Genomic DNA, 16,156 nt, shown 5'->3' on the forward strand with positions numbered 1-16,156 from the left:
AACCTAGCTATCAGAGATGCAGAACATACCAAAAGACACAACAGCAAAATGCAGATCTGAGAAACTCTCAACACAAACATCTAAGTTTTTTGTTTTGTTTTGTTTTGTTTTATAATATATTTTTATTGATCTCAGAGAGGAAGGGAGAAGGAGAGATAGAAACATCAATGATGAGAGAGAACCATCGATCGGCTGCCTCCTGTACGCCCCGCATTGGGGGCCAAACCTGCAACCCAGGCATGTGCCTTGACTGAGAAGCAAACCGTGGCCTCCTAGTTCATAGGTAGACGCTCAACCACTGAGCCACGCCAGCCGGGTCTAAGTTTTTTTAAGTAAATTTCAAAGAAAAAGGATGGAAAACCTGACATTAAAAATACACACACAAAAACACCCTAAGACCTATCAACCAATCATAATGTATGAAACCTGTTTAAATCCTAATTAAAATAAACTGGGGGTGAAGTGGAGACTCAATTAGACAACTGGGAAAAACTGAAATATTTTATATCAATGAATTAGTGCCAATGTTTTCTTTATGTAATAATAGTATTATCTATGCTTTTTAAAAGTTCTTATCTTTTAGAGATGCATTCTAAAGAATGAGAAGTGTAATAGGCTTGCTGTCTTAAATTTGCTTCAAAAATTCATCTGGGAAGGTATGACATTGGGGCACAGAGATCCAATAAGGCTGGTCATCAATGGTGACTTTTTAAAAATTATTGATTTTAGAGAGAGAGGAAGGAGAGGGAGGGAGGGAAACATCAATATGAGAGAGAAATATCAATCAGCTGCCTCCCATATATGCCCCGACTGGGGATTGAACCCGAAACCTGGGTATGTGCCCTGACCAAATTCAAATTCTAACCCAGCCGGTGTGGCTCAGTGGTTGAGTGCCGACCTATGAACCAGGAGGTCCCAGTTAGATTTCCGGTCAGGGCACATGCCTGCAGTGTGAGCTCAACCCCCAGTATGGGGTGTGCAAGAGGCAGCCAATCAATGATTCTCTCTCATCACTGATGTTTCTATCTCTCTCTCCCTCTCCTTTCCTCTCTGAAATCAATAAAAACATTTTTTTTTTTTTAAATCTAATGTGATCCTTCGATACATGGGACAACACTCCAACCAACTGAGCCACACTGGCCAGGGCCAGATGTTGATTCTTGAAACTAGGTGAGGGTTATAGGAGAATTTATTAATCTGTCTCTCCTACAGTACTTTTCAAATTTCCTCATTTTTTTTCCTGCTCTCTAAAATCTGGAAGTCACCATCTTTACAAATAATAAATTCCATCAAGCCCTGACTGGTTTGGCTCAGTGGATAGAGCGTTGGCCTGTGGACTGAAGGGTCCCAGGTTCGATTCCGGTCAGGGCATGTACCTTGGTTGCGGGAACATCCCCAGTGGGGGGTGTGCAGGAGGCAGCTGATTGATGTTTCTCTCTCATCGATGTTTCTAGCTCTCCATCCTTCTCCCTTCCTCTCTGTAAAAATCAATAAAATATATTTTTAAAAAATCAAAGTCTGGGCTTATTAGTACTCTGTACCATGAGGAAGGGAGTTTTAGAAGAGAATTATGATTTATGTTTACAGTGGAAGCCCTGAAACCAGTTCCCTGAGGATATTCAGGGATGACTGCACATTTAAATTCATTCTGCTGCTATAACTACAGTGTAACTTCAAATACAGGATATTCACAAAAATTTTGTTTTAGAACAATGTGTATTAATGAAACATCTGTGCTATTTAGAAGGAATCATTTGTGAGAGTGGGACAACAATTTTACACAATTCGAATTTATGTCAATTCTGATACAAATAAGAGATGCTGCAGATGAAAAGTTGCACCCTCCAACTAGAAAGACTGAAGGCAGCAACATGCAGGAGAAAATGAGTCATTTCCAGGTTATTTCTTCTGCCATGGCTACAATTTGACAATACATTTTTAAATGTTTGTCTCTCCCTTCCTCTCTGAAATCAATAAAAAATATGTATCTTAAAAACCAATGGAAAAATGACCTCGGGTGAGGAATAACAATAAAATAAAATAACAGATATCATTTATTCAGGGACTCCTAATGGATAAAAGACTATGCCAGGCATTTGAAATACATTTTCACTCTACCTTAAATCAACTGAACTAAGCAGGTATTAATACTCTCACTTCACAGATTAAGAAAACAGTATCAAGAGATTATTTTAATCAAGGTCAAGAAGCAGGTAAATGAAAAACAAAATTCAAATTCTAACTCCAATTTCCATGCTATTTCTACCATAATTGTAGGTGTCTACTATTTGGCTTCTATGAAACAATAACAAAAAACCAACAACAACACAGATCTCCAAGAAAACTGTCCAATATAATAATCTACACTAATAAAAGAGTAATATGCAAATTGACCGTACCTTCGCGACGCCCACCAGCCAATCAGAAGTATGCAAATTAACCCAACAAAGATGGCGGGTTAATTTGCATATGCAGGCGCTGAGTGGCCAGGCAGGATGCTTGTGTCGTCGCCATGGCGATGATGCAGCTGTTCCGCAACGTCCTAGCTGCTCTGGGCCTCTGGGCAGCGTGGGAAGATGGAAAGGCGGCTCCGGCTAGAGCAGAGGCAGTGCCAGCAGCCAGGGGAAGGAAGGCCCATTCTTTTTTTTTTTTTTTTTTTTTTTTTTTAATAAATCTTTATTCAGATTATTACAATTATTTCTCCTTTTTCCCCCCATAGCTCCCCTCCACCCATTTCCCACCCCACCTTCTGCCCTTACCTCCCCCCCACTGTCCTCATCCATAGGTGTATGATTTTTGTCCATTCTCTTCATGAACCCCTCATACCTCTTTCCCCCTAAGAATTATCAGTCCACTCCCTTTCTATGCCCCTGATTCTATTATATTCACCAGATTATTCTGTTCCTCAGGTTTTTAATTCACTTGATTTTTAGGTTTGCTTGTTGATAGATATGTATTTGTTGTTCATAATTTTTCTCTTTACTTTTTTCTTCTTCCTCTTCTTTAAGAATACCTTTCAGCATTTCATATAATACTGGTTTGGTGGTGATGAACTCCTTCAGCTTTTTCTTATCTGTGAAGCTCTTTATCTGACCTTCAATTCTGAATGATAGCTTTGCTGGGTAGAGTAATCTTGGTTGTAGGTTCTTGCTATTCATCACATTGAAAATTTCTTGCCACTCCCGTCTGGCCTGCATAGTTTCTGTTGAGAAGTCAGCTGACAGTCGTATGGGTGCTCCCTTGTAGGTAATTAACTGTTTTTCTCTTGCTGCTTTTAATATTCTCTCTTTGTCTTTTGCCCTTGGCATTTTAATTATGATGTGTCTTGGTGTGGTCCTCTTTGGATTCCTTTTGTTTGGGGTTCTGTGCGCTTCCTGGACTTGTAAGTCTATTTCTTTCACCAGGTGGGAGAAGTTTTCGGTCATTATTTCTTCAAATAGGTTTTCATTATCTTGCTCTCTCTCTTCTTCTGGCACCCCCATAATTCTGATGTTGGTACGCTTGAAGTTGTCCCAGAGTCTTCTTACATTATCTTCAACTTTTTGGATTTTTTTTTTTCTTTTTGCTTTTTCGGTTGAGTGTTTTTTGCTTCTTTGTATTTCAATTCTTTGACTTGATTCTTGTGTTCCTCTATTCTGTTTCTGGGTCTCTGTATAATATTTTTTATTTCAGTCAGTGTATGTTTAATTTCTAGTTGGTCCTTTTTCATATCTTCGAGGGTCTCGTTATATTTATCGGCCTTTTCTAGGATATTCTTAAAAAGTCTTATAACCGTGGTTTTGAATTCTATATCCAGTCGTTTGTTTTCCTCCATTTCTTTCGTTTGTGATCTGATTCTTTGACCCCGCATTTTCACTGATTCCCTGAGTTGGTAAGGTATATATTTGTGCTAGGTTTCCAATATGGCCCAGTGGGTCTGCTTCCCCAGTTAACCTTAGGTGGACACTCTTGGTGCACCCCTTTGTGGACTGTGTGTACAGCCTTGTTGTAATTAAGTCTTTATTGTTGTTGGTATCACTGGGAAGAATTGACCTCCGGGCCAGTTGGCTGTAAGGATCAGCTGTGTCTATGCTGGGAGAAGTTCGGTGCTGGAGACAGCCTTATAGGATTAGACTTGCCAAATTACAATAGCCTCTGTGCTCAGCTTGGATGGGGTGGAGTCTCAGTTTTGGCTTCCTGTCAGCCTTGCCCTTGCGCGCATGTGCGCTTTCAGTCCTCCGCCTTCCCCAGCTCGAGTCTCCGCCTGAGAGTCCAGACTCCCCCCACAAGAGTGTGGGTCCCCAGGGGCTCGCCTGGAACTGGGGTTCGCTGCAGTCAGAACTGGGGCTCAGTGCAGTCAGGAGCCTCTGACTCCCTTTCACTAGGGAAAGCCTGTGGCAACCTCCGCAGCCTTTGTGCACACTGGCACGCGCACGCGCGCTTTCAGTCCTCCGCCTTCCCTGGCTCCCGAGTCTCCGCCCAAGAGTTCAGACTCCCCCACAAGAGCGTGGGTCCCCAGGGGCTCGCCTGGAACTGGGGTTCACTGCAGTCAGAACTGGGACTCAGTGCAGTCAGAATCCTCTGACTCCCTTTCACTAGGGAAAGCATGTGGCAACCTCCGCAGCCTTTGTGCGCACTGGCACGCGCACGCGCGCTTTCAGTCCTCCGCCTTCCCCGGCTCCCGAGTCTCCGCCCGAGAGTCCAGACTCCCCCCGTAAGAGCGTGGGTCCCCAGGGGTTCGCCCGGAACTGGGGTTCAGTGCTGTCAGAACTGGGGTTCAGTGCGGTCAGGGGCTTCCTTCCCCCTTCTGCCAGAGAAAGTCAGCCAGGCTCTCAGCCGCAGGAAGGCCCATTCTTGCACGAATCTTCGTGCATCAGGCCTCTAGTCATAACTATATAAACCCCACGCCAGAAAAACAGCATTGGATGTTATCTAATTTATATCCACATGCTATAGAAAAGGCCCAAAAAGTGGTCACATCAACATAGAGCAGACCATTTCGAGGTAACAAAACCTCCTGCCTCACCAAGCAGCTAACATGACACATGAATAAGACAAATAGCTGTGCAAACTGGCAATAAAAGATGCAATGCATATGATATTTCAAGAAGTTCTCCTCTACCGGAAAGTCCTTTTAAGGGTCCTAAATACGTGTACAGTTATTAGATGTGCAATTTAAAAAGTGACATGTTAGCCTAACCAGTTTGGCTCAGTGGATAGAGCATCGGCCTTCGGACTAAAGGGTCCCAGATTCAATTCCGGTCACGGGCATGTACCTTGGTTGCGGGCACATCCTCGGTAGGAGGTGTGCAGGAGGCAGCTGATCGATGTTTCATGCTCATCAATGTTCCTAACTCTCTATCCCTCTCCCTCTCCCTTTCTCTCTGTAAAAAATCAAAAAAATATATATTTTTAAAAAGTGTCATGTTAAACCTGTGCCTATTATGGCAATCTAGAATGTAATATCATGCTTATAATCACTGATTATATGCAAAAACATGTTACCTGTGACTGACATCTCCAAGCCCATGGGACACAGGTCTCTCAAAGGACGAAACTCTTGGTCGTCTTGAGGTACTGATATAACTGGTCAAAAAGTTTAACATAAGCCCAAAGGAGTGGGCACTGAGCACCACGTTACCTTTGCGCAGTGCTCACCCTCCAGTGTACCCAAAGCACATCTTCCTGCCCAAGGGCTTTCTCTGTAACACAGGCACCAAGAGTTTTAAATGGTCCTCCCCGCCCCTTAAGTACTCTAACCCGTTTGAAAGCTTTGCTATTAGGAAAGCCATCACAAACTAAACCTGTCATTAACAATCTGTACAGGGCATTAAATTTTAGAGGGCTGGGCTTTAGACTTTAGCACCTTGTAAAAATGTTGAAATAAAAGCTTATGCATTACAAAACACTTAAGAACGTGTTAAACGAGGACCAAGCACTTTAATTGCCTAAAGACTGACTTGTAGAAACAAGTGCAAAACGTAAGCTATCAGGAAAGACTGTCCACCAGGGGGCAACACACCAGGACTCCAATACACCCCTAACCACCAGCCATCCATCTGTTCATCAGGTTTTTTGTTTTATTTTTAGTTTAAAAAAAAAAAAAAAAAGTCAAAGTTTTAACATTTTTTTCTAAGAGACCCTACAGCATTAATATACACTTGCATTTAGCACACTCTATTGATTAAAACTAGAATACATCTTATTAAGAGTAGGATATCAGCCCTGGCTGGTTTGGCTCAGTGGATAGAGGGGTCCCTGGCTGGTTGGGCTCAGCTTGCGGACTGAGGGGTCCCGGGTTCAATTCTGGTCGAGGGCACATGCCTGGGTTGCGGGCTTGATTCCCAGTTGGGGACGTGCAGGAGGCAGCCAATCAATGATTCTCTCTCATCATTGATGTTTCTATCTCTCTTTCCCTCTCCCTTCCTCTCTGAAATCAATAAAGATATAAGAGAGAGAGAGAGAGAGAGAGAGAGAGAGAAGGATATCAGTGACAAATGTTTGGAATTCTAAATCCCTTCCGGATAGATTTGGCTGTTAGTACTTAATTACTTATCCCTATGTTTAGAACTTTAGTTATTTTTTAACTTGGGAAGGCTTTAAATATATAAAGTGGGTAACTCAAAAACTAGTTTCAGAATTCTATCTTCACTGTGATACAAGCAGAAAAAATACTGTACATGTAAGAGTCTATCTTTTTGAAAGTCATGACAGTTATGAAACCAAACAAATAGTATCAAAACCACCAACCACACACATCTTAATATTCTGCAGATAAAGAGAAGCTTTCAGAATCTTAACAGCTCCCATTTCTTCCAGTAATTGCAAACTACCTAACAGTCCAAAAGACTCAGTGCAGCTATGCATTTAAAGTTACTGCCAATTATGACAATGGCTAAAAATATGTTAATGCACACATCATTCACATAAATGTGCTTTCTTACTTGAATGACTGTAAAATGTTCATTTTTCTCTTTCAAAATCGTAAGGTAATGCTTTTGTCTCCCTAGCACAGTGGTCAGCAAACTGCGGCTCACAAGCCGCCATGGTTTGCCACTCCATTGACTAATGAGTTTGCCGACCACTGCCCTAGCACCTGGGCAAACTAGTTGTCATTAGATAATTAGCACGGTTTCAATAGATGAGTTGAAGAAAATAAAATTGCAATAAAGCCGTAAGTCACACTGCAAATATCAATAGTTTTTTAAAATACAATCTCTTGAAGCAGACTTATTATCACTTGGCTATAAGCTAATGTTATGTTGAGATTTTTAGTTTTGTTCAGTTACTAATAAAGAACTGTATTTTCAAAAATCTTAATTCTTAGCATTTTTGTGTTTTTTTTCATTATTGGAATAACAATTAATACTATACACACTCAGACTCTGCTGAGACCAATCTCCTGATTTTTAAATTTCAGTGTTTCAAATTTAATCAATAAGTTTAAGTATTTGTTTTGCGTACTTTGCTGTTATTTTATTAAAATATTCATCCAATTCTTTGATAAATTTAAAAAGTTAGGGTGGCAGTAATTAAACCAAATTAAAAATTACAATAAAACTAGGGAACTAGAATTTTGTTTGACCAAGCCATTTGGAAGCAGTTTAGTGAAATTTTAACATCTTAAACTGATTACACTATCATAAAATTTAAAAGCTATTGTGAAAAAGGTGAATACTAATACACAAATCTATCATGACCAAACTAAAATTTGTCAGATCTACATATTTAGACAGTATGAACAGTGATATTTTTAATAAATTTAAACTTGTTTAAAGTTCAAGACATACAACAAATCTTAGCTGTAATATGCAGTATTGATTTGCTAGCTGTAATTACATTATGAGATGTTTAGCAACACTTAATTATATAGTTTATGTAAGACTTATAGTTTAAACAAGTCTATTAATTTAGAATCAGCCAGAATTGATGTACACTAAATGTTGTAGACTGCCACCTGGAATTAAAACAAACCAGTATTCTATTTGTTAAAAATCATTAATGTACACTTCAATTTAAAATATTTATATTGTTAACAGTATAAAAACTAAAAATAAGCTTCTTTAAAATCTTGAACTATTACCGAAACCGGTTTGGCTTAGTGGATAGAGCGTCGGCCTGCGGACTAAAGGGTCCCGGGTTCGATTCCGGTCAAGGGCATGTACCTTGGTTGCGGGCACATCCCCAGTGGGAGGTGTGCAGGAGGCAGCTGATCGATGTTTCTCTCTTATCGATGTTTCTAGCTCCCTCTCCTTCTCCCTTCCTCTCTGTAAAATATCAATGAAATATATTTTTTAAAAAAAATCTTGAACTATTTTCTTTATGCTTACAAATCAAATTTCAGTGTTCCCCAGGATATTTTAAAATGGGTTTTTTTCTGTAAAATTTTTAATTTAAAAAATAAGCAGCATTATAGATTGCCATTATAAAAATAGTCACAGAGATATAAAGTATAGCATAGGGAATCTATATATATATATTTTTATAAAAAATAAAGAAGTATGCTAATTAACCGGGATGCCATAACGGGTCAACCAGACAGGAGGAGGTTGTGAGTGCGCGCAGCATCAGCAGTGGGGAGGCAGGGGCGTCCGCGCGCCTGCGCTGGGGGAGGGCCTGATCAGCAGTGGCTGCCTCAAGGGCCGGAGAGGGAGGCAGGGCCAGACAGGCGACTTGAGGGTGGGCGGCGCCGCGCAATTTCAAATCGCGCGCTGGGCTCCTAGTATATATATAAAAGGCTAATATGCAAAGTGTCCCCTCAGGAGTTCGACCAGGAGTTCGATCACTTGCTATGATGGGCACTGACCACCAGGGGGCAGCGCGGAACAAAGGAAAGCCCAGGCGGTAGCTGGAAGACCCAGATCAGCCCTGATCGCCAGCTAGGCATAGGGACCCTACCCATGCACGAATTTCGTGCACTGGGCCTCTAGTATAGTCAATAATATTGTAATAACTATGTATTATGTCAAATGGGTACTAGACTTACCAGGGTGATCACTTTGTAAGGTATGTAAATAATCACTATATTGTACATTTGAAATTATTATAACTTCATATGTCAACTATAATTTAAAAATAATTTTTTAAAAACACTTTAAAATATAAAATAAACAGCATTTTGAGAACCAAAAAAAGCAGTTTAAAAACACCATTAGAAAAAAGAGAGTAGATGTGCCATGGCTTCGGCAGTGACGGCTTCTCTAGCTGGGCTGAGCCTCGCCAGCCCCTCCCCCAGGAGACTGCTGCAGTCGGCCAGGCCCTGCTCCACTGTAACCGTGTGCGACAGAAAGGCGGTGATCAAAAATGCCGATATGTCGGAGGAGATGCAACAGGACTCCGAGGAATGTGCTACTCAAGCGTTGGAGAAATATAACATAGAAAAGGATATTGAGGCCCATGTTAAGAAGGAGTCTGACAAGAAGTACAACCCCACTGGCATTGCATTGTGGGGAGGAACCATACACTTCATCTACTTCTACCTGGGCCAAGAGGCCATTCTTCTGTTCAAATCTGGTTAAAAGCATGGACTATACTACACACCCAGTGATCCATCCAAAAATAAGGATTGCAGCCTAAATTCCAAATTCCAGAGACTGAAATCTTCAGTCTTGCCTAAAGGAACACCTTGATCTTGAACCTTTATTGTGTTGTTTTGAACAGGGTATGATCTGTACTCATTTGTTGTGGTTATAAAACAATTAGCAAAACAGCTTAAAAGGAAAAAAGGAAGAGAAACATAAAAGTAAACTACAATAAAGATTTTTAAGCCCTAGCTGGTTTGGTTCAGTAGATAGAGCATCGGCCTGCAGACTGGAGGGTCCCGGGTTCGATTCCAGTCAAGGGCACATGCCTGGGTTGTGGGTTCAATCCCCAGTAGGAGTTGTGCGGGAGGCAGCCAATCAATGATTCTCTCTCATCATTGATGATGCTCTCTCTCTCTCCCTCTCTGAAATCAATAAAAATATTTTTTAAAAGATTTTTTTTAAAAATTCTTTAAAACATAAAAAGTTGGGAGGGGGCGAACAATAACAGAATTAAATTTAGAGTTAGAGCACTGAACTAGTTCCCGTTAATATGATGTATTATGCACGTGCTATTTATAAGGACTGCTCTGAAGTTTTCAGAGGTTGGGAGCATTTTTTGTTCTTTTTTAATATTTGGTTAAGCACTGTAAAACACATTTCTTCTTTCCATATTGATGATGGGATAAACCAGATGCTGGAGTTTTCAGAAAATTAGAATAATCTGTAACAAGTATTAATAATGAATCCTAGCATATTGATAATATCCTTTTAATAACAAAGACATTTAAACAAGTTTTAATGTATTATCAATCCAAATATGGGTAAATATACTTTACTCCTAAATCAAGACTCCACTATTTAAATAAGCTTTGAAATACTGTATTTCCACAATTTCCTTCCCTCTGGCTTCCAAAGCACCTTTAGAACTGCTTTTTAAAGCTTCAAAACAGTAAGGGGCATAACTGAGTAAGTAGTATTTTTTCTAAGAAATGTACATTCCTAGATGCTTGTATATGTATATAAATCTTTCCCCCCCAAAACACAAGAAACTACACAATGACTGCATTTGGAGAGAAAAAGATCATTTTAATCAATTTTATGGTTTAAATTTTGTTATGTAACTACATATTTTTTTAATCTCCCAACCTTTTTAATTACCACAGAAAAAAACTAGTTTTGCTTAATTCCTGTGGGTGTTTTGTATACAGTATATTATCTCAAGAAGATAGTTTAAGATTCCATTTGATTTGTGTCAGTGTACACACCACTCGCCAAGAGATGTAAGATTAAACAGACACACTGAAGAAATGCGTAACAATGTTCTACTAATTTCACACTTACTATACTTAGTGCATCAAAATGAAATAGACTGGGGGAAACGCCTGATCACTGAGCTAAAATAAAGTTAGACTGGTATGGAAAAAACAGCCTATATATGATTATCAGTTATCAGTGATGCACATGCTAGACAACAGTTACTACACATTATCAAGCACAGAGCACAGTACCTGAATTTAAATGCAATGTGTCACATACAAAAAAAGAATGACCTGATTTTCACTAGTTATAAAACATCACCAGAAGTGAGTCAAATAAATTAGATTTGTTGCACTTAGGCAGCTAAAGTCCGTTTCCAAGTATACAACGCAGTGTAAGCTTACAAAGATTTCTTCTCGTACTGTGGACATTACAGTATCATAATCATGTTGCCATCTGTGCTGAATCATGCCTACTGCTCACCACCGCCATGCTAGAATGCCTCTCATCTTAACCCTCACTTTGACAGAGCAACAAAATAATAGTAATATGGTATAACCTGTAAAATAAGAATCAGCAAGTCCACATCAATAGAAACAAAATAAACAGAGAAGAGAAAGCTCTTCCTTAGAGTAAAATTCCAACTAATCAATGTAGGAGAAATGACAGAAACAGCGTGTCACCTTCTTGCAGCCACTACAGTTTCAGGTAAGAACCATGGATGAATGCGTGGATTAGTGAAAGTGATCAGAAACTGGAGCTTTACACTGTTTCAAAATAACCCTCAAAGACTCTTAATGCAAAGGAGAACACAGGAACTTGACACTTAGGAGGCTGGTAGATACCACTTAACCAACTGACCAAGGTAACACCTTCACTATTAGAACAAATCCAACCTCTCTGGCCTCCTGATGTGGTGCACGGAGGACATCATAACTTCTGTGGTGTGCCACCAAAAATACATAACCTGATTCTAACCATGGAGAGACATCAGACCAACTCAGATGAGAGACATCCTACAAAATAACTAGTTTCCACTCCTCACACTCATGGAGGTCATGAAAGACAAAAGACGAAGGTATCGTCCCAGATTAAGAGAAACATCACAACTCAACGCATGAGGTATGTTGGATTGGATCCAGGATCAGAAAAAGGACATTAGTGGGACAATAGGCAAAATGTGAATAATATCTGTAGATTAAACACTAGGATATCAATCAATAGCACTGGCTCCCCCTCACCTCTCCTCCATCCCCTTAGCCCCTCCTCCTCTTCCACTTCCTGTGCATTCACTGTCCTTCCTGTACAGTCACTGTCCTATGTCCACATGTCTAACAGGCATCTCAACTCAACCTGGCCAAACTGAATTGTCTTCCCCTCCCCCATCATGCTGCTCCCACAATCTTGCTCATCACAATTAGTTTGCTTTTGTGTATCCATTCATCACACACACTACCACCATTTCCCCCTCACTACCCTGGGTGCCATCACCACCATCACTGACGTGTAATTGTAATTCTCTCGTGACTGGTCTCCCTGATCCCACTCCACTCAACATGGTCTATTCTCAGTGGAGAGTTCCCCAAACTTCAACAGAATTGTCCCAGTACCCAATTCAAGTACAAAGAAGCAGGTTAAAATTAATATAAAATTTGAGGTATGTTATATTCTCTTTTTGAACTAAGGCTTCAAAATCCAGTGTATTTTATACTAACACCACATCCCGATTCGGATCAGCCACATCTCAATTCCTTGACAGCTACGGGGGGCCAGTGGCTGCCCTCATGGACAGCACAGTCCTAGACCTGAAGCTTTAGGAGAGCAAGGTCTTGTCTTCCCAAGAACGAAAGCAGTACCTTGGCATATAGTAAACACTCAAATGTGCTCAAATTAAAACCTGCTAAGACCCAAGATTAGCAAAACAGAACCATTTGAAAAAGAAAACATACTAGCAAGCTACCAAGCCTTCTCATGCCAGAAAAAATATATGCAGAATGAAAAAGACGTGGTGAAATAACATGAAAGCAAATTGTCTCATAATTCTTAAAAGAAAAAAAAATTATTGTCTAAGACAGTGGTCGGCAAACTGCGGCTCGCCAGCCACATGCAGCTCGCGAGCCGCAGTTTGCTGCTCTGTTGACTAATGAGTTTGCTGACCACTGACCTAGACTCTCGATTCCAATAATTACAGGCTGTTGTCGTTCCTTGTGATTAAGCCCCTATCCCAGTGGTCAGCAAACTAATTAGTCAACAGAGCGGCAAACCGCGGCTCACGAGCCGCATGTGGCTCGCGAGCCGCAGTTTGCTGACCAATGGTCTAAGACAAGAAAAGTACCTCTCCTGTGATAGGAACAAAAGTATTATTTTCTAAGGTTAACCAACAATTACTAAGAACAAGGAAAGCTAGCTAAAATATAGCAGAGGTAGGACTCCTCATGTGGCCATCCTTACAGACACAATGAGTCACCATGAGCAAGCTTCTACCAGCCGTGGGCAAACTACGGCCCGCGGGCCGGATCCGGCCCGTTCGGCTGTTCTATCCGGCCCGCGGAGCCGCGGTTCTCTTGCTCTCCCCTCCGCTCCTTTACTTTGAATTTATATTAGTTCACACAAACACTCCATCCATGCTTTTGTTCCGGCCCTCCGGTCCAGTTTAAGAACCCATTGTGGCCCTTGAGTCAAAAAGTTTGCCCACCCCTGCCGAAACCGGTATGGCTCAGTGGATAGAGCGTCGGCCTGCGGACTGAAGGGTCCCGGGTTCGATTCCAGTCAAGGGCATGTACCTTGGTTGCGGGCACATCCCCAGTAGGAGTGTGCAGGAGGCAGCTGATCGATGTTTCTCTCTCATCGATGTTTCTAGCTCTCTATCCCTCTCCCTTCCTCTCTGTAAAATATCAATAAAATATATTTAAAAAAAAAAAAAAAGTTTGCCCACCCCTGTCTAGCCTCAAAACATCTAGTCTTCAAGAGAAACGTCAAGAGCGTCCTGAGATTCTAATTAGATCTCTAACATTTTAGAAATAACAGGAGATGCTGAAGGCTGTTCATTTCCTTAGGCAAGACCTCTAGTGGACATGCACAGTGCACTTGGATACCCAATGACCAAACTCACTTCATGGTGCCCATGTGTGTTTAAGTGCTCCCTAATTATTAAACATTTTATCTTTCATACACCTAGATTCTTCCTTTGTGTTTAGTTTCTTTCCTTTTACTTCTCTTTCCACACCTGTTTTTCACAAACTGACTTGTGTAAAATTCCCTACTAACACAAATATGCCATGAAACTGCATAAAATCCTCACTTGTTCTTGCCATCTGTTGGGTTATGATGGAAAGACATATTCCCAGGAATACCTAATCTAACTAACTGCAAGCACCACATTAGTGCAAAGCAGCAATTGTGGATAAATATAGTGTATGGGCTCCTGGGGGTCCCTGAGACACCTTCCAAGAGGTCCAAGAAGTCAACACGATTTTTATACCCCCAAGTTGTTATGTGCCTTTTTCACTGTGTTGGCATTTGCACTGTTGGTGTAAAAGCAATGGTGGGTAAAATGAGGCACCTGAGCATAAATGAATCAAGGCAGTGACACTAAGCTGTAGTAGCAATCATTGTATTCTTCACTTGCAGTAATATGCAATCCGACTTTCATTTTCAAATGCCAAGCAGTAAAGAGTATTAACTTTCTTAAACAGCCCTTGAGCACACACACCTCGTTAATATCTACGTGAAGAAAAGGGCAGTGTGCAAGAAGCACTTCTGCTACCTATTGTGGCAGTCGGAAGAAAACGCACTGTGCTATGCAGCTGTTTGAATTGCAAGATTGGACCCGCCCCCTTTTTCATTCACAGCACCATTTTCACAGGAAAGACCTAGTATGGTATTTATCCTTGAGTATCTGGTGGACATTTGCTCAGAAGAATATAGTCAGCCAGCCACTTCTAGAAAACCTAACAGTATTTGTTGCCAATGACTAAATTTGAGCTTTTAAGTAAAAACCAGAATTTTGGCCAACTTGTCTACCACCATGAGCTTTGACAGTTTCCCAATAGTTACGGATAAAAGAACCATTCAAAGTGCAAGAGGATTTTAAAGTAACAGAATGCACAAAATCCACTGATATGATTTCAGATTCCACATTTCAAACTAACCCGTTTAAAAACTACCACCTGGAGAGAAACCAAGATGGTGGCATAGGTAAGCACCTAAACTGCTGCCTCGCACAACAATTTCAAAACTACAACTAAAAGACAGAACAGACACCATCCAGAACCACAGGAAAGCTGGCTGAGTGAAAATTCTACAACTAGAAGGACAGAGAAAAGCTCACAGAGAATTGGAGGTACGGCAAAGGGTCTTTGTGCGCGCAGAGAGGAAGGGCGGCTGAGAGCCCGGCTTACTTTCTCTGGTGGAAGTGGGAAGGAAGCCCCCAACCGCACTGAACCCTAGTTCTGACTGCACTGAACCCCAGTTCTGGGCGAGCCCCTGGGGACCCACGCTCTTACGGGGGGAGTCTGGACTCTCGGGCGAAGACTCGGGAGCTGGGGAAGGCAGAGGTCTGAAGGCGCGCGTGTGCCACAAAGGCTGCGGGGGTTGCCACAGGCTTTCCCTACTGGAAGGGAGTCGGAGGCTCCTCACTGCACTGAGCCCCATTCTGACTGCACTGAACCCCGGTTCCAGGCGAGCCCCTGGAACCCACGCTCTTGTGGGGGGAATCTGGAATCTCGGGCGGAGACTCGGGAGCCGGGGAAGGCGGAGGTCTGAAGGCGCACGCGTGCCAGTGCGCACAAAGGCTGCGGAGGTTGCCACAGGCTTTCCCTAGTGGAAGGGAGTCAGAGGCTCCTGACTGCACTGAGCCCCAGTTCTGACTGCACTGAACCCCAGTTCCAGGCGAGCCCCTGGGGACCCACGCTCTTGTGGGGGGAGTCTGGACTCTCGGGCGGAGACTCGGGAGCTGGGGAAGACAGAGGTCTGAAGGCGCGCAAGGGCAAGGCTGACGGGAAGCCAAGACTGTCTGCTCCGCCCTGAGACTCCACCCCATCCAAGCTGAGCACAGAGGCTATTGCAATTTGGCAAGTCTAATCCTATAAGGCTGTCTCCAGCACCGAACTTCTCCCAGCATAGACACAGCTGATCCTTACAGCCAACTGGCCTGGAGGTCAATTCCTCCCAGTGATACCAACAACAATCAAGACTTAACTACAACAAGGCTGTACACACAGTCCACAAAGGGGTGCACCAAGAGTGTCCACCTCAGGTTAACTGGAGAGGCCGACCCACTGGGAAATATAGGAAACCTAGCACACAAATCTACCCTACCAACTCAGGGAAGCAGTGAAAATGCGGCATCAAAGAAACAGATCACAAACGAAAGAAATGGAGGAAAACAAACGACT

The 16,156-nt window shown here is 42.0% G+C and overlaps 2 protein-coding genes across 2 annotated transcripts in view; one reads left to right on the forward strand and one right to left on the reverse strand.

Annotated features, from left to right (window-relative positions):
• The window catches only part of IGF2BP3 (insulin like growth factor 2 mRNA binding protein 3), a gene marked incomplete at its 5' end in the record, with an annotated part of 103,260 nt that overhangs the window by 71,217 nt on the left and 15,887 nt on the right, over positions 1-16,156 (reverse strand). The window lies entirely within an intron of this gene.
• Positions 9,264-9,497, forward strand: LOC308245708 (dynein light chain 1, cytoplasmic-like; the record flags this gene model as incomplete). The annotated part of the gene is given in 3 exon segments (XM_080663387.1): positions 9,264-9,408; positions 9,411-9,438; positions 9,440-9,497. Coding segments are annotated over 3 exon segments (204 nt in total). The 5' UTR covers positions 9,264-9,290.

The sequence above is a fragment of the Plecotus auritus genome (assembly GCF_963455305.1).
Source record: "Plecotus auritus genome assembly, chromosome: 4".
Taxonomy (NCBI): domain Eukaryota; kingdom Metazoa; phylum Chordata; class Mammalia; order Chiroptera; family Vespertilionidae; genus Plecotus; species Plecotus auritus.